At 43.8% G+C, this 19,100-nt stretch overlaps 1 protein-coding gene across 1 annotated transcript in view; it reads left to right on the top strand.

Moving 5' to 3' along the window:
- The window catches only part of ren (renin), an 85,604-nt gene that overhangs the window by 21,580 nt on the left and 44,924 nt on the right, over positions 1-19,100 (top strand). The window contains exons 2-3 of the mRNA XM_059949821.1: positions 7,313-7,410; positions 15,654-15,798. Coding sequence (XP_059805804.1) covers positions 7,313-7,410; positions 15,654-15,798 — 243 coding nt within the window. The remainder of the gene's footprint in view (positions 1-7,312; positions 7,411-15,653; positions 15,799-19,100) is intronic.

The raw sequence follows: 19,100 nt of genomic DNA, 5'->3' as shown, positions 1-19,100 counted from the left end.
AGGTGGGGGGTTATATGGGAGGCAGGGTTTGACGGTCGGCACAACATTGTGGGCCAAAGGGCCTGTAATGTGCTGCAATATTCTATGTTCTATGTTCTATGTAAGCTTCATGACCGCTGGGTGAAGTGTGTACGTGTAGGAGGGGACTATGTTGAAAAATAAATGTGCTAGGTTTTCTAAAATTGACTCCTTCCATTTTAGGCCACAAACTTATCAATCACCCCTCATAAAAGGTACTCAGTACTACTGTTGCATAACAACGCATTTCATGACATGTACCGGTGGTGTTAAACCTGATTCTGATTTTGAAATTTTCCCAAGCTTAACATCAGTAGAAGTATTTCAGAACAGATTTGTAATTCTGGTGATGCTTGCGTTATTTAGTGAGACCTAATACCAACTGAGTTAAAAACCTGGACAATATTTAACCTTAACGTTATAAAGATGATTTTAATTATCTGGGTGTACAACACATTCATCTTTGTGGCGGCCTGCAATATTCTTGATGTTCTAATAGTAACTGCAGTTCAGAAAACTACTTTGACTGTTGATGACTTTGGACCCTCTCAACTCCCTCTTTCCCTGGCTCTCGCTTCCTTCCACTATTTTTTGAGAAGTGGGCTCCTGGCCAGTAAGTAGCAAGGCATTCTTTGGCAAGGTAATAAGCGTGGAGCAGTAAAATTGGAAATAAGTCTGATCTTGTATATTCACGTCCATCATTTTTGTTTTCCATGCCGACAGCGAGAAGGGTTAGGAGAGCCAGCTGTGAGCTCATCTGGTTCTGGGGCTGATGTGAGGGGAACTCTCTCCCCATCTGCTGTTTCTTGAAAGGACTGCATTGTGCAGCATCGCCACCCTTTTCTCCAAGCCCAGGAAGATTCACACTGAGATTTATTTATTTATCACATTGACACTGAAACATCGCGAAATGCTTGTGTTAACAACCAACACAACCTAACGATGCACTGGGGACGGCCCGCAAATGTCATCATACATTCAACTCAGCATGCCTACCCCCCCCCCCCCCACAATGTTCAAAAGAACAAGACAAGCAACAACAACAACAGCAAAATAAGCCCCTTCCTCCCGCTCACACACGCACACATACAGTCATCTAACATCAGGACAGGCCGTCTCTGGGCCTTCAACCTTCAGTGGACTGGCGGACTATCAGACGTGGGGGCTTTGACTTCCCCAGTAGAATTACTGACCCAAGGCTTTGGCCATTGGGCCTTGACTCCCAGGATTTGGATTGGCCCTTCATCTTTGATCTTCGGTAATGATCCTGGATTAACTAATAACAGGACCCTGAACTCCAGGCCTTGAACTCTGGATCTGCTGACCCAGAAGAACTCACTGTCCTGGATGGGGTGGTGGGGGGCACCGACTCCTGATATTTACCTGTTTATATAAAGTAGATGTGAGGCTTAGAAACATGGCTTTACCAAACATGGAAGTCCCAAGTTAATGACAAGCTTAGAAGCCCAACAGTGAGGCGTCATCATTTTGTGGGTAATCTTCTCTCAGGTCCTCTGACAGTTCTAAGTTCTAATTCTTCACTGCCATAATTTCCATGGCTCAAGTATGGAGGTTAAGCAATTAGAGAGACAAGCGTTATTAATAGTAAAACCATAAGATACTGGAGAAGAATTAGGCTATTTGGCCCATTGAATCTAATCTGCCATTCAATCATGCCTGATTACTTTTTTAACCCCTTTCTCCCACCTTCTCTCCATAACCATTAACCCCCTTACCAATCAAGAATCCTTCACTCTCTGAACCCAATGACTGGCCTTCACAAATGTCTGTGGCAACGAACTCCACGCACTCACCACCCTCCCTTTGGTTAAAGAAGTTCCTCCTCGTCTTAGTTTTAGAAGGATGTCCCTTTAATCTGAGGCTGTGCCACCAGACCTTTGTTTAATTTATTGCTGCTTCAATTTTTTAATGATATTTAAGTCATGGAGAGGTACCACATGGAAACAGGTCCTTTAGCCCACTTCCTCCATGCTGACCAAGGCAGCCACAAACGCTCGTTCCATTTGTCAGCGTGAGGTGTTATTTAATCTATCCTGGACCCAACATATCGATACAGTTACAAGGAAGGCACAACAGCAGCTATATTTCATTAAGAGCTTTAAGGAGATTTGGCACGTCACCAAGACACTCGCAAGTACCTACAGATGTACCGTGGAGAGCATTCTAACTGGCTGTATCACTGTCCTTTTTTATCGGGCAGTAGGAATTTTTAGCAAGCTCACATTTATTGCCTGCCCCTTAATTTTCTTGAGAAGGTGGTGGTGAGGTGCCTCCCTGAACCATTGCAGTCCATCTGGTGAAGTGCTGTTGGGAAGGGAGTTCCAGACAAGGACCTGGATGTGGATGAGAATTGAAATAGGAGGGGAGGTTAAAGTGGAGTTTGCTGGCATATGTACAGGTGCAATGAAAAACTTACTTACAGCAGCACCATAGGCTCATAGCATCATATAGGCAGCGTTCACAAACAATCTTAACTTAAACGCATACACAATTATGACAAGAAAGAACATAATTAGAACATAGCTAAACAAGGTCCAATTGAGAACAAGTGATTGGTCATAGTCTTGCTAAACTGTAGTGGTTCAGATTTTGCAGATTGGTTCTAGAGCAGAATGGTTGAAGGGAGCAACAGTTTTTGAACCTGGTGGCGTGGGACTTCAGGCTTCTATACTTCCTGCCCAATGGTAGCCGAGAAAAGATGGTATGGTTCAGATGGTAGGGATTGTAAATGATGCCCCCCATGTCCAGGAACTTGTGATACATTAGGAACATTTCAGAGGCTCTTAGATAGGCACATACATGAAAGAAAAAATGGAAGATTATGGGCTATGTAAGAGGGAAGGGTTAGATTAATGGTGAAGTAGATTAGAAGGTCGGCACAATATTGTGAAGGGCCTGTGCTGTGCTGTACTGTTCTAAGTTCTGAATGTATTCCTTCGACAGCTATCTAGCAAGCACAGACAGCAAGCAAGATGGATGGTGTGTTCTTAGCAACACCCATCTGACGGTGGTGTTCTATGTAGCTGCTAACCTCATCCTCCTTCACTCCTCCTTGTGCTTTTGCAAGGTGCTGCTGGAGTAGGTGAGTGGCTACTATGTGCTTTGTAGATCTTACATACTGTGACCACGATATCCTGGTGGAAACAGTTTGAAATTTTAAGGCGTTGTTAGGTAGCTACTTGATAAGCAAGGGGGCATAATGCTACCACAGAGGGAAGAGAATGAGAAGTTGAGGTAACAAACAGATCAGATTAAGTAGTAGAGCCAAGTGGAAGGCTTAAGTAAGACCTACTTCTGCCTCCAACTTGAATGTTTCTATGACAGAATTAATATTTTGGATGTCAGATGGGATGCTAGCCATGGAATCACCTTTTCCTGGATGGTAATGTGTTTCCTGAGAGTTGTTGGAGTTACACACATGCAGAGAAATGAAAAATATTCAACCACACTCCTGTGTTGTGTAGATAGTGGAACAAAAAGAGGTGAATGCCCTACCTCTGTGTCCATGATTTAATATGGCTGGGCCAGCACAATCTCTAGACAATGGCAATCCTCAGGTTGTTGAGAGAGGGGCGCACAATGACAGCAAAGCTATTATATAATCAAGGGTAGATGATCCATCTCTCTCGTGTTGGAAGAAATCATTATTTGGCATGCTCATAGTGGGAATGTTACATGCCTGAATGGTGTCAAGCCTTTCTATGTACTTTGTCCACTGAAGAATTGCAGAAGGAGTTGAAAATTATGTAGTCATCCATGAACATCATGACCTCATTATAGAAGAAGCAACTGAAGATGGTTGGACTTGAGAAGTTTCTACAGTACTATTCTTTGTTGTCATTATTGACCTAAGACATAAGACCTGAGACCATAAGACATAGGAGCAGATTTAGGCATTTGTCCCATCACATCTGCTCCACCATTCGGTCCTAGCTGATTTATTTTCCCTCTTAACCTCAGTCTCATGCCTTCTTCCCATAATCTTTCATACCCTTACTTATCAAGAACCTATCAACCTCTGCCTTAAATATATCTAAAAGCTTGGCCTCCATAGCTATCTGTGGCAATGAATTCCACAGATTCCCAACCCTTGGGCTAAAGAAGTTCCTCCTCATATCTATTCTAAAGTGACGTCCTTCTTTGGTGCAAGTCCCCATCATTTGAGTGTTTTTCCCATTCACTTCAGTCTTACCAAGCTCCTTGATTTAAGGTTCAAGGTTCAAGTTTCAAGCCGTGTTTATTATCAAAGTATGTATGCATGCTTTGTAAGTATGACTCTGAGATTCATCTTGTCCAGATAGACATGAAACAAAGAAAACATCAAACACACCCCCTCCCGCAAAGGTAAAAAAATCAAATCTCACAAACGGTAGTAAGAACATTCAACAGCACCTCACGCAAAAAAATACAGCAACTTACACCAGGGGTGTAAAACTCATTTTAGGTCACGGGCTGGATTGGGCAAAATGCAGCTTCATGCGGGCCGGATCAGTCGGGCGCGTGCGAACGCAGCTTTCATTGCCTCCGTTTTTTCAGCCTGTTCTCATGTGTCTCAGTCTCTGCTATAACTACAAAGTGTTTCACTTCACAAATTCCATTTCTTATGAAGAAGACTGCTGAGTAAGCATTATTTTTATGATTGGTATTAACTTACAATCATAGGCTTCATATCGCCAGGCCATTAATAATTAAAATAATAGATCTATCTAAAATGATCTCGCGGGCCGGATATAATTGTACACCGGGCCGGATATGGCCCGTGGGCCTTGAGTTTGACATCACTGACTTACACAAATAAGGCAACAAGTACATCCAACTCCACCCATGCAAAAAAACCCATTAAAAATCATGCAAACAGCAATGAGAACTAACAGGCAAAAACATAGAACATAAAAACATTAAACTGAAAGACTCCAACTTGAACTAAAGCCACAGCTTCAGTCAAATTCTGCCTTAAAGTTAAACACCTCAGAATTGGATCAAGGTTGTTAAGACATCTGCAGTTGGGTGTTTCTGGGGAAAATGGGCAACAGGGGGGCATCTTATTGAAGTATAAGTACTTCATGATTGTGGCGACCACCCAACTTCCATCACTGGACTGAGAGTGGACACTTAGGTGTTAATTAGCAGATTGGATTTGTCCAGAAAAGAAATTCTCAGGCAGTTTTCCACAATGTTGGGTAAAACCCAGATCTGTACTATTCTGGAACTGCTTGTTTAAAGGTATTGAGTGCTTCTCTGATCCCATTACCTTTGCTGTGTTCAGTTTTGCCAGTATTACTTCAAGTTTAATACTTTAAAATGCTTTTGAATTACAGAGATAATTCTGTCAAATGTCAGAGACACAGGAAACTGCAGGTGCTGTCAGCTGGAGCAAGAAACAAGATGCTGGAGGAACTCAGCGGATCTAGCACCATTGTGGAAGAAAATGGGCTCTCAACGTTTACGGTCGAGACCCTTCATCTGTACTGAAAGACAGAGGGGAGATGTTGGAATGTCAGCTGTCCATTTCACTCCACAGATGCTTCCTGACCTGCTGAGTTCCCCCACACTCTGTTTTCAGCTCTGTTAATGCCTCCCTCTCTATTATTTGTCCCTCAGTCAGAATAACAAAGGATGTGTTTGTCCATTACTACTTCACTCTTGTGACAGCTTGCTATGTGTAGTGTGAACTGTGCAAAGTGCTGCTGTGTTTCCTGGGATGATGCCAACACTTCAAGGTATTTTGTTGATGAAGTGTTGTACCATGCCCTGCTGTGATGAGGGATGAATTCGGAGATCAACTCAACTCTTTCTTTACTCCCTTCCTGTTAACAGTTCCTGCTCTGTTACTGCTCCTTCACTACAAATCCCGGATCCTAGTCACCAAGTGCAGCCCTCCCTCCTCCAGTCTTGGCCTCTGATCCTCATCCTTCAACCTTTGACCCTGGAGCCTCTGCCCCCCCCCCTCTGAAACTCCCTGTGTCGACGATTCCCCAGCCTCTTAGTAAAAACCTCCAAACCTGCCCTTCTGATTGCATTAATTATTGAAATTTCAGTCCTGCATTGTAAACTCCATCTGTTTCTCATTCTGCCTTTCTTCTTCCCACCCATCTTAGACCATAGGACACAGTACAGCACAGTACAGATGCTCCAACCCATATGTTATGCCCACCAAATAAGCCCTTCCCTCCCACAAAGCTCTCCTTTTCCCTCATCCAAGTGCCTATCTATGTTCTAATATATCTGCCTTCATCACCACCCCTGGCAGGGCGTTCCACATACTCACCACTCTCTGTGTAAAAGGAAATCTAACCATGATATCCCCCCTCTACTTCCCTCCAACCACCTTAGAATGATGACCCCTTATATTAGCTATTTCTACCTTGGGGATAGTCTTTGGCTGTCCACATGATTTGTGCCTCTTAAAATCTTCTACATCTGCATCCAATCATCTCTCATCCTCCTTCACTCCAAAGAGAAAATACCTAGCTTGCTTAACCTGTCCTCAAAAGATTTGCTCTCTCACTCTGGCAGCATCCTGGCGAATCTCTTCTGCGCCCTCTCTAAAGCTTCCACGACCTTCCAGTAATGAGGTGACCAGGACTGAGCACAATACTCCAAGTGTGGTGAACTTGCATGAAGCAAGCTGGTAAGCCTAGATTAGAAGTCCTGAAGCAGGGGTTTTGACCTTACACCCTGCGGATGCTGCTCGACCCGCTGAATTCCACTAGCAGGCTGTTCCTGCTCCAGGATCCAGCGTCCGCAGTCCGTTGTGTCTCCAAGCTGGTAGGCTTTCTGTTTTTAGCAATTCTCTTTAATGCAAGTCTATATCATTTTACAGCCTACCAGATTTGTTTAATTTAGATGCAGTTTGAGTGGAATAAACAGGGAAAGGCTTTTGGGATCAGTCTCAGTAATATGGAACAGATATAATCAATCTCACATGACCATTTGGTCCTTTCCTTTTTCCCAGAAGGGCCCTAATCAACCTTGGTACATTCATTTTAAATAGATTCCCTTGTTTAAAAAATTGTGACCCAACATTTAAAGGTAGTTTAAACCTCAGCAGATAACTTGCAATATTTAATATCCTTTGCCATTCAGCTCAGCCGCTTTACTCGGAGTATTTATGACTGTCCTCTGAAGTCCAAATTGACAGGGGCAGGGCAGCAAGCAGCAGGGATGAGAGAGAGCCAATTGGAAGATGGATGGTGAAGCTGCAGGCATGGGCGAGGGATTATATAAGTCGCTGGAGACAGAAACTTTACCCAGAGAGAAGTTTGCAAAGTAGAACAACAAGGAGACGGCAGCTTACAGTGTGAACCTTACAATGAAGTCACTGTTGGTTCTCTGTGGCCTTTGCACATCAGTAGCATTTGCGTTGATAAGGTAGGAGGCTGTGCTGATGACCATGATTGACAATTCTAACACATTGGTGATGTTAAGTAAAACAGTTGAACACAGCAGTCAGTATTGTTCCAGCTGCTTATTAAGTCAGTATTTTGTTTATCACTGCGAATGTACTGAACAGATTCTGTGTGTTATAGAGTCAGAAAACTTAAAGAAGGAATGTTTAACGAAAACTTTCAAAAAGTTAATGAAGTTTTTGAGAATTGGTTGAAGGGTGAGTAAGGCAGGGGAGTTAGGAATCCAAGTTCTCCTGAATCTCCTTCATCCTGGATTGGAGCGGAACCCTGGACCTAGCTTGGTGCCTCTGTACGTTCCACAATGGGCAGCCCATGCATCTATTGAGCTGATGTGTGCGGGGTTGATGAGGGTGCCAATTTCTGTCTTTAATGAGGGATTGAATTAATAGCACCTCCTCACTGACTGGATGAGTGGCCTCTCTGGGAATCATCAGGCTCCTGTTTCCCACTCCCACCAACCTGCGGCTGAGAAAAGTCATGAGACAGTCGAGACCTACGCACGCCCATTCAGATGCGTGGGAGAATTTGAAGTGGTTTTCTTTGCTGTTGGTTATTTTTGGAAGACTATGTAAAGCTGGGAGCTGCGAGCGTTATTTTTGTTTATAACGGTTCTCTCCGCCGTCCAGCTGACGATACTGCTCTTTATTGATCCATGCCATCCCTGGAGTCCTCTCTCAGACGCGGAGTGCATCGAGGCTAACTTTAATGGTGCGTGAAGCCTCAGTGCCCCATCTCCAAGCATAATTGCTATTTGACTGTACAGTCTTTCACAGTCAAAGCAATTCGCAGCATTAGATCAATTTCTGAAAATATAATCTGACAATTGCATCCTCAAACAGCAACGAAAGTATACAGCGATTTGTGTTTATGTTTATGTACTTTATTAGGTGCCTCTTTGACCTAATAAAGTGGCCAGTGAGTGCATGTTCATGATCTTCTGCTCCTGTGGCCCATCCACTTCAAGGTTCAGCACGCTGCGCATTCAGAGATACTCTTCTGCACACATAGTTATTTGAGATCCTGTCAGCTTGAACCAGTCTGGCCATTCTCCTCTGACCTCTCTCATTAATGAGGTGTTTTTGCCCACAGAGCTGCTGCTCACTGGACTTTTTTTTTTGCACCGTTCTCTGAAAGCTCTGAGACATTCAAATCACCCCATCTGGCACCATCAATCATTCCATGGTCAAAGTCACTTAGATCACTGTTCTTCCTCATTCTGATGTCTGTTTGGAACAATAACTGAATCTCCTGACCATGTCTGCATGCTTTTGTGCTTTGAGTCGACTGGCTGATTAGATATTTGCAATAACAAGCTGGTATACGGGTGTACCTAATAAAGTGGCCTCTCAGGTCCATTGTCATGGGCATACATATACCAGGTAATAATGCCATGAAAATTAGCTCCTGGAAACAGCAGCACGATACACTACACACATGAAACATTCAATTAACTTGGATTATACATAACTTACACGTGTGTAACAAAAACTACGAAATAAACGTAAGAACTCTAGGTGGGGGCTGAGACAGAGGGACAAAGAATTATAGCCCGAGGTAGTGTTACGGTTTCTCAAGTCACTTCAAGAACTTGACGGCAGCTGTTGTTGAACCTTGAGGTGAGGGACTTCAGGCTCCTGTACCCCATGCCTGGCGGTAAACAAGCTAACAGGGTCCTGATGATGAATGTCACCTTCCTGAGATACCGCCTGTAGACCATGTCCTCAGTATCGGGAAGGTTGGTACTCATTTTGGAACTGGCTCAATCCACCAGTCTCTGTAGCCTCTTGCGGGGCTGTACGTTTCCATACCTGCCTTAGGGCGCCTTATAAGAGCGCGTCCAATAATCATTTGCCAGCGGTCCCGGGAGATGTTGGGGACTGCACCCTACCTTCCATCTGGGCATGTTTCAGTTTTCCAGACTACTGAGTGACCCAACTTTAAGGTAACCTGCTCTTTCTTTCTGAAAGCTGGTAGCCAATTATCAGGATTGAGAGGGAAATGGATCAGCCATGAGGAAAAGGCAGAACAGACTCAATGGGCCGAATGGCCTATTATTGCTCCCATGTCTATTTGAACACACAGGACCAAACAGCAGTATGACTCTCTTGGTGCTGGCCTGTTCTAATGAAATTGACTGCCTAACAGCTGGTACCTTATGAGTGACAACCTCTAGAATAATCTGACTCTTTTTAATCCACGGATAATCATTAACCAGCTCATCATATTAGCATTTAAATTGATCTTGGTGTCTTTATAATCTGAATCACATAGCTTAACATATAACCCCTAGATGTTCATTAACTGCCAAAACACATTTGCATTTAAATTAGCTTTGAATTAATGTAACTAACATATAAATATATCCCTCAGGGTAATAATATATTGAAAATAATAAATGACTTTGCATTTTGCATTCATTCTGGTCAAGTAATATTGCTGACTAATTATTATTCTCATCTAACTGGGCAGTCCAACTTCTAATGCACTAATCTGTACCTCCCTGATGTAGTAACACAGCCCATGTTATTCCTGGCCATTTCTGATCTTTGAACAATTCCTGGGACTGTTTTAAACCTTTTCAAACACATTACATGTTTTCTTCATGTTTATTTGGATAATTGGTCAATAGTTGGAGTTGCTGCTGTAATGCTATTCCATCTTCAGATCAATGTGCAACATATGCGGATCAACCAAGCACAGCGTCCACACCAGGGTGTGTCTGAACCCGAGCTGTGTTCCGTCCACTCTCTTGTACAGGTCAGAATGCTGGCACAAAACAGAGATCGACTTGGTCAAGCTGTCATTCCGCACCACGAGCTTCTTGGCCATATTTTCTGGCCAAGAAAGATCTCTAACCACACCCTACTCCTTCAGCGTCACCAAGCAGACACGGTCGCAAACGTTGTGAGGAAACATTGGAGATGGATTGGGCATGTGATGAGAAGAGAGGCCAGCTCCATCATCATTGGACCCCTGAAGGGCAGAGGGAACGTGGGAGATTAAAGACAACTTGGCGCCGTACATAGAGGACCCTGAACCACACCTGGGGCACAATAGAGAAGATGGCTAAGGTTAGACAGAGATGGAGGATTTTCATCATTGCCCTAAACAGTGGTGTAACAGGCATTTGATGATGATGATATTTAGTTCAGGGCGTTTAGAGTTTGGAGTTCAGTTCCTGTGCCATCTGTAAGGAGTTTGTACGTTCTCCCCGTGACCACATGTGTTTCTTCCGGGTGCTTCAGTTTCCTCCCACAGTCCAAAGACATACTAGTTAATAGGTTAATTAGTCATTGTTAATTGTCCTGTAATTAGGCTGCTTCTTGGTGGGCTGGAAGGGCCTGTTCTGTGCTGTATCTCCTACTAAATAAAGTCAAGAACTAGTCTTAATAATAAAAGTAAGAAGAATCTCTACTGATGTTTTAAAACACTTGCTAAATGTTTTTACATGCTTTCTTTGTGTTTATTTGGGTAATTGTTCTATGAATCCAGTACTAGAGTTAAAAATGGAGGGATCACTTATCATTTTATTTATCTTATTTCTTTGCTCCCTGTATCATTATCTTACAGTGAAGCCACTGTGTAAATTGGAGTTATTTTCATATCCAGAGCAACACGCACAAAATGCTGCAGGAGCTCAGCAGGTCAGGCAGCATCTGTGGAGGGTAGTGAGCAGTCGACATTTCGGAGGGAGTTTCTTAATCAGGACTGGAAAGGAAAGGGGGAGGAAGCCAGAATAAGAAGGTGGGGGAGGAGAAGGAGTACAAGCTGACAATTCAGGCGAGAGGAAGGTAGGTGGGTGCGGCTGGGGTTGGGGATGAAGTTAGAAACTGGGAGGTGATAGGTGGAAAGTGGCTGAAGAAGAAGGAACCTGATAGGAGAGCGGATTATGGGAGAAACAGATTTAGGAGGGGCAACGGGGAGGTGACAGGCAGGTGAGGAGAAAATGAATAAGAGGGGAGTCAGATGGGGAATGGAAAATGAGAGAAGGGAACTGGGGAGAGAGGAATTGCCAAAAGTTAGAGAAATCAATTCGTGCCTTCAGGTCAAAGGCTACCCAGACAGAAAAGGAGGCTTTGCTCCTCCACTCCGAGAGTGGCTTCAGCATGACAATTGGAAAGGCAATGGGGAGTGGAATTAAAATGATTGACCTCTGTGAAATTCTGCCTGTTGTGGACAGAACAAAGGTCCTCGAGCATACACTTTTGTGTTGTCCGACGCAGCGCCTGGGTTTGGAAATATAGTGGTTATAGTACTGCAATTATTGATCAGAGATATGAAATCAAATCTCACCAGGAAAGCTGAGAATTTAAATACAATTTTCCGGCGAAAAAAGTCTAGAATTTAAGCAAGCTATAGTGAATGTGAAAACGACCGAATGTTATAAAAACTCATCAGGTTAACTTTAATTGATGATGTGCAGTCCTGCCTAATTGAGACTCTGGACCCAGCAATGGAGAGAGGGGGAAGACAATTTCACAATTTCATGAAGGGTTTAAGCACTGATGTGCCAGGATTGGGGATTAATGAGGAACTTGGCAGCTGGGTAACATGGAGGATGTTCAGCAAAGACACCTTTCCACCCAGAGAACGTACAACTAGAGAGAGTGGTGGATACAGGGTCACTGACAGCATTCAAGAGGTGTCTAGACGATCACTTGAATCACCCAGGCGTAGAAGGCTTTGTAAGTGCTGTAAAATGGGATTATTGTGGATGGGTGCCCTCTGGTCAGCATGGAGGTAATGGGCCAAATTCTCTGTTCCTATACTGCATGACTCCATAAAGCCTGGCGCCTGAATGTTAGAAAAGGTCAAACAGTACTGTGCAAAGGTCTTAGGCACCTATATAGCAAGTGTGCCTGAGACCTTTGCACAGTACTGTATTTGTCAACATGGAGCAGAGAGGGAGTCCGTTAATCTGGCAGGAGCAAAGAATGTTGGGAATGGTGAGGGTGGAGTGCCGCGGGAGGGGTGTGGGGCAGGTAGCAGAGAAGAAATGCCAGGAATAGGGGTGGCATGGGTGCAGACGCACCCAGCCCTGAGACACCAAGCAAGGACATTTAGTTCTAAACAGTTGGCTTATTAATCATTACAGGATGTCTCTCTGGTGCTTCCTGCTCCCTCCACTCTCCCTTCCCCTTTTCCCAACCATGATTCCCCTCTCCCTGCCCCCTTCCCACTCTCAGTCCACAATGGAGACCCAGATCAGAATCAGGTTTATCATCATTCACATATGTCATGAAATGTGTTTTTTTTTTGTGGCAGCAGTACAGTACAATACATAAAATTAATCCAGTACTGTGCAAAAGTCTTTGGTGTTTGGGGCACCAATGAAGGTCCGCCATCTTTGGCAGTGTTCAAGGCTTCCATCATTGTGCCAATTGCTTTCTCTTCGTTTTTACTCCTGTTAGTCATGCAAGTCCCGGATGGAGACTCAGGAATACCGTTACACTCGGATGTAGAAGGATTCTTCATTGCTGTCTGGGTAACAGTTTTGTCTTACCAGTCAGGGTTGTTGGCCCTGAGCTGAACCCCTGAACCTGGAGGACCAGTGGACCACTCTTAGTCTGACCTCTTCCCTTTGACCTATTTGGCATGGGTGACCCTACCAAGAGCCGAAGCATAAATCCCTGACTCCAGCCAACATGGCTCTCCAGGTCATTGAGCCACACAAGCCTCCAAACTCCACAGCAAGGGTAGGGCCCTCTTGGAGGAGATATCAAATATATTATTTATATATTTCCGTATGATATGGAAGTAGGCCATTTGACCCATTGTAGCTCAATCAGTACTCACATCAATTTCCCATGTAGTCAGTTCCCCACATATTCTCATTTATTCTACTCCCCCCCCCCACCCACACTGAGAGGTGATTTATAGATGCCAATTAACCTGCCAGCTTGCTCATCTTTGGCATGTAAAAGGAAATGCGAGCCTATTGTGGAATCTATGTGGTGATAGGGAGAACTTGCGAACTCCACACAGACAGCCCTGGAGGTCAAACTGTGTCTAGTCGCTGGAGATGTGAGGCAAGCACTTTAATCTTTAGAGGTGGCAACATTTCACCCATCAGGTTGTCCATGGAGGATATCCATCCAGAACAGGGGGTTTCCGACCTTTTTTATGCCATGGACCAATGCCATTAAGCAAGGGGTCTATGGACCCCAAACTGAGAACCCTTGATCTGTTGGAACTGCCAGTGTAAGGTGCAGACTTTGTCGGTCCAGCCATTAGGCGTAGGCCGTGGCACTGTTAACCTTGCTGTAAATGGGGCTCTTTGAGCTCTGTATTCCCTTGGAATTACAAAGGAATGGGAATAACATACCATATTGTGGATTCCTTGTAAACTTGTGCGTGTCCATTAATCTACTGCCTGTACCCTTGCACACAACAAGACCCCTTCACCTCCCGCACTAGTGAATCAGAACCAGGTTTGTTATCACTGACTTATGTCAGGGAATTTGCTGATTTGAGGCAGCAGCACAGTGCATGACATTAAATTATTACAAGTTACAATAATAAACAAAGAGTGTGAGAGACGAATATTGAGGTAATGTTCACGGACTATTCAGAAATCTGATGGCAGAGGGGAGGAAGCTGTTCCTAAAATGTTGAGTGTGGCTCCTGTACCTCCTCCCTGATGGAGGTAAGGCAAACGGGGTCTTACCCCGTTTGGAGGTAAGATGGTGAGGGTCTTTAATAACAGATGCCAGCTTCTTAGAGGAACTGCCTTTTGAAGACATCTTCATGCTCACTGAACGCAGCTGGTTCCTGGACCAAAGTTTCATATTGTTAAAATCATCAACTTCACTTTGAACTCCCTCCATTACTGCACAAAACAAATAAACTTAAATCTTCACCTATAAACTTCTCCCATCACCTTTTACCTTGTACTCCTTCCCCTGCCCCATCTTCTTATTCTGTCTTCTTCCCCTTTCCCTTCCAGTCCTGATGAAGGCTCCTGGCCCGAAATGTCGACTCTTTATTCCTTCCCGTAGATGCTGCCTGACCTGCTGAGCTCCTCCACCATTTTGTGCCTGTTAGACTTGAACCTTGAATCTTTGTTGCTGCATCCACCAGCTCTGAGATCTCTCTGCCCCTCTAACTGCGGCTTTGTCAGTGCCCCGGTTCCTTTCATTCATCCTGCACCTGGATCTTCAGCTGTCATAGTCCTTAAAGTGTGAAAATCCCTCCTTAAATCTTGAAGCCTCTCCAGCACTGTGACCTTTTTTAAGTCACTCCCTGACAACCTTGTTGACCAAGCATTTTGCTTGTCCTGCCACACAGTTTCCGTCATACTCTGATGACAAAATATTAAAGAGATCAGCTTAACTTATCACATGTACATCGAAACATATGACAAAATGTGCCGCTTGTGCCAATGACCTGCACAGTCTGAGGATGTGCTGGAGGCAGCCCGCAAGCGTCACAATGCTTCTGATGCCAACATAGAATGCCCACACTTACTAACCCGAACCTTCACTTGTACGTCTTTAGAATATGGGAGGAAACCAGAGCTTGCAGTGGAAGCTAACAGTACAGAATGTAACAACTCCATAAAGACATCAGCGGCAACTGAACCCCGATTTCTGGCACTGTAACGCATTGTGCTAACCATTACTGAGTCACCCGGTATAAAGAGCTTTTTTTTATTAATTTTTTAAATGAGTTTCTACAATGCAACAAAACAAGAAAACGGTAAAAAAAAGGTTTATACAGTGCAAAACAAACATATTAAATGTACAGTTCATAACAATTAAGAAAAAGCACCCGTAGTAGAATCGTATAAGGTTAGTTACCACCCACCCTCCCACTACCCAACTCCAAGCCAACTTTATGATATATAAAAAAGTTAATCAGAACTTTTATCACCACAGAGCTGTATTTATAAAAAAGAAGGTATATTGCCTACTACTTGAACTATAATACGTTTACACATTTAAAAAAACCCGTAAATCTTAACCGAAAGAAGCTGGAAGTAAGGGATTTAAATGCAAAAGAAAAAAGGGAGAGATGCACCCTTAATCTAAACGGGAATTATGAAAATATTCAAGAAAAGGTGTGGGGATAAAGAGCTTTTTAATGGCTTGCTACATTAAAAATACGACATAAATCCAAGGTGCAGGGCATTGCAGCTGTCGGACTTTCCCTTGAGCGCAGGTTTATCTTGCTATTCATTCCTCTGAAGCCTACTTCTTCCCACAGGATTCCTCTCCATAAAATGCCATCTATCCGGCAATCACTGCGCCAGCTGGGTCTGAAACCGTCCACCATCTTGAGGGAAGCCAATAAGTCCGTTGAGCATGTTCAGAATGGCACAGCGCCGACGATCCTCACCAACTATATGGATGTAAGTACAGTCCTGCTTGAACTCTGTCCCTAAGATCTTGTCGATTTTCCTACTCCATCACTGACGAGGCCAGCATTTCAGAATGGTGAAGGTCCTGATGAAGAGTCTCAGCCCAAAATGTCGACTGCTTATTCCTCTCCATGGATGCTGCTTGACCTACTGAGTTCCTCCAGCATTTTGAATGTTCCTCAGCATTTATTGCCCACCTTCAACTGCCCATGAGCCTTAGATAGTCAGTGATTGTGTGTGTGTGTGTGTGTGTGTGTGTCTCTCTCTCTCTCTCTCTCTCTCTCTACTGAAGATCCAATTGTGGATTTATTACTGACAATAAATGAGGTCTTTTGGTCCCTTTCTGGCTCCTAGTAGAGTATTTTCATCAGTACCTTCTCATGCTCCTTCTCCATAATCTTCTAAGCTAGGGGTTCCTTGGTTAATAAGAACATATGAACATAAGAGTGGGAGCAGGGTAGGCCATCTGGCCTGTCGGGCCTGCTCCGCCATTCAATAAGATCATGGCTGATCTGACCATGGACTCATCTCCACCTACCTGCCTTTTCCCCGTAACCATTAACACCACTCCAATGCAAAAATCTATCTAACCTTGTCTTAGATATATTTACTGAGGTAGCGTCCACTACTACGTTGGGCAGAGAATTCCACAGATTCACCACTCTGGGAAAAGCAGTTCCTCCTCATCTCCTTCCTAAATCTAGCCCCCTCCCCCAAATCTTGAAGCAATGTCCCCTAGTTCTAGTCTCAGCTGCATGGAAACAACTTTCCAGCCTCTATCTTACCTATCCTTTCATAATTCTATATGTTTCTATAAGGTCTCCGTAATGGTAGGGGTTCATGCCATTAAAAAAAAGGTTGGAAAGCCTTGCTCTAAAATATTGTCTCTCAAGAGTTCACCCAATTCCCATTTATTGACCACTGATTCCAAACTACAATTATTCTCTGATTAAACACTGCTTTTTCTTCACCACTACCCCAGCCCCATAAACCACCCATTATTTTAGAAGCCCCTTTAATGGACAGGGCTTCTGATCACTCAGTCTACCTCATCATAGTCCTTGGACCTTATTGTCTTCCTGCACTCCACTTTCCTTGTACTGTATTGAATTGATTTGACGTTATTTCTTGCATCCTTCACATTCATGAGGAGTAAAAATCTTTACGTTATGTCTCCATCTAAAAGTGCAATATGCAATCATAGTAATTTATAAGAATTTATAATAAATAGAACAGTCAATGTAATATAGAGCACACTCAAAGCAGTGTGAGTTCATTAGTCTGAAAGCCTGATGGAGGAAGCTGTCCTGGAGCCTGTTGGTACCGCTTTGCGGATGGTAGCAACTGGAATAGATTGTGGTTGGAGTGACTCAGGTCTCCAATTGATCCTATGGGCCCTTTTTACAGACCTGTCCTTGTAAATGTCCTGAATCATGGGAAGTTCACAACTACAGATGTGCTGGGCTGTCCACACCACTCTCTGCAGAGCCCTGCAATTGAGGGAGGTACAGTTCCTATGCCAGACACCCTGATGCTGCATCAGTTGTTGGTTTTCCTTTCATATTACCTTGATGTACTTGTGTGTGGAATGATCTCTCTGGATGACATGCAAAGAAAGCTTTTCATTCTGTCTCTCTACATGGGTGACACGGTAGCGTAATATTATCACAGCACCAGAGAGCAGGGTTCAATGCCACCTGTCAGTAAGCTGGTTGTATATTCTCCCTGTGACTGCAGTGTTTCCTCAAGGTGCTCTGGTTTCCTCCCACGTCCCAAATACATACTGGTTAGTAGGTTAATTGGTGACATGGGTGTAATTGGGTGGCATGGGCTCATTGGGCTGAAGAGCCTGTTACTGTGCGGTATCTCAGTGAAAATGTAACTGACCCCTGGTTCTTAAGCGATCTGGGAAGGGGAAAGTGTATCCTTTCACATGTTGGAATCGGTTGTTTTTTGCTTTTAATAAGGTATTGGTTGAATTAATGATTTTTAGCAATTGCTTTATTAACATATTCTTAGCCTGTATTTTTCACAATAAGTGGTGTTTGGCTTCACCTACTGGTGGCAAAGTGGTATAGCTGCTACAGAACAGTTTATCACCTCTTCATTTTTCATTGGCTAAGTGTTATCACATTGCACACATGCTGTGTATCTTTTAACTGGCTCTTTGCTTATCTCAGAAATGTGGCCTTATCTCAGTATAGAATTGTAAATCTCTGCAAAAATCACCATCTAGTCTTTGTCTTTGCCTTAGCTCTTTTCTTGAGTTTCAATAGACAATAGACAATAGGTGCAGGAGTAGGCCATTTGGCCCTTTCAACCAGCACCGCCATTCAATGTGATCATGGCCGATCATCCACAATCAGTACCCCGTTCCTGCCCTCTCCCCATATCCCTTGACTCCGCTATCTTTAAGAGCTCTATCTAACTCTTTCTTGAAAGCATCCAGAGAATTGGCCTCCACTGCCTTCTGAGGCGGAGCATTCCATAGATCCACAACTCTCTGGGTGAAAAAGTTTTTCCTGAACTCTGTTCTAGATGGCCTACCCCTTATTCTTAAACTGTGGCCTCTGGTTCTGGACTCCCCCAACATGTTTCCTGCCTCTAGCATGTCCAATCCCTTAATAATCTTATATGTTTCAATCAGATCCCCTCTCATTCTTCTAAATTCCAGTGTATACAAGCCCAGTCTCTCCAATCTTTCAACATATGACAGTCCCGCCATCCTGGGAATTAATCTCGTGAACCTACGCTGCACTCCCTCAATAGCAAGAATGTCCTTCCTCAAATTTGGAGACCAAAACAGAACACAATACTCTAGATGGGGTCTCACCAGGGCCCTGTACAAATTGAGAAGGACCTCTTTGCTCCTATACTCAACTCCCCTTGTTATGAATGCCAACATGCCAATAGATTTCTTCGCTGCCTGCTGTACCTGCATGCTTACTTTCAGTAACTGATGTACAAGAACACCTACATCTTGTTGTACTTCCCCTTTTCCTAACTTGACACCATTCAGATAGTAAACTGCTTTCGTGTTCTTGCCACCAAAGTGGATAACCTCACAATTATCCACATTAAACTGCATCTGCCCACTCACCCAACCTGTCCAAGTCACCCTGCATTCTCCTAACATCCTCCTCATATTTCACACTGCCACCCAGCTTTGTGTCATCTGCAAATTTGCTAATGTTACTTTTACTTCCTTCATCTAAATCATTAATATATATTGTAAACAACTGGGGTCCCAGCACTGAGCCTTGCGGTACCCCACTAGTCACTGCCTGCTATTC

The sequence above is a fragment of the Hypanus sabinus genome, chromosome 25, assembly GCF_030144855.1.
Source record: "Hypanus sabinus isolate sHypSab1 chromosome 25, sHypSab1.hap1, whole genome shotgun sequence".
Classification (NCBI taxonomy): domain Eukaryota; kingdom Metazoa; phylum Chordata; class Chondrichthyes; order Myliobatiformes; family Dasyatidae; genus Hypanus; species Hypanus sabinus.
The sequence above is the reverse complement of the archived record's forward strand: the minus strand, read 5'-3'. Positions and strand labels throughout refer to the sequence as shown.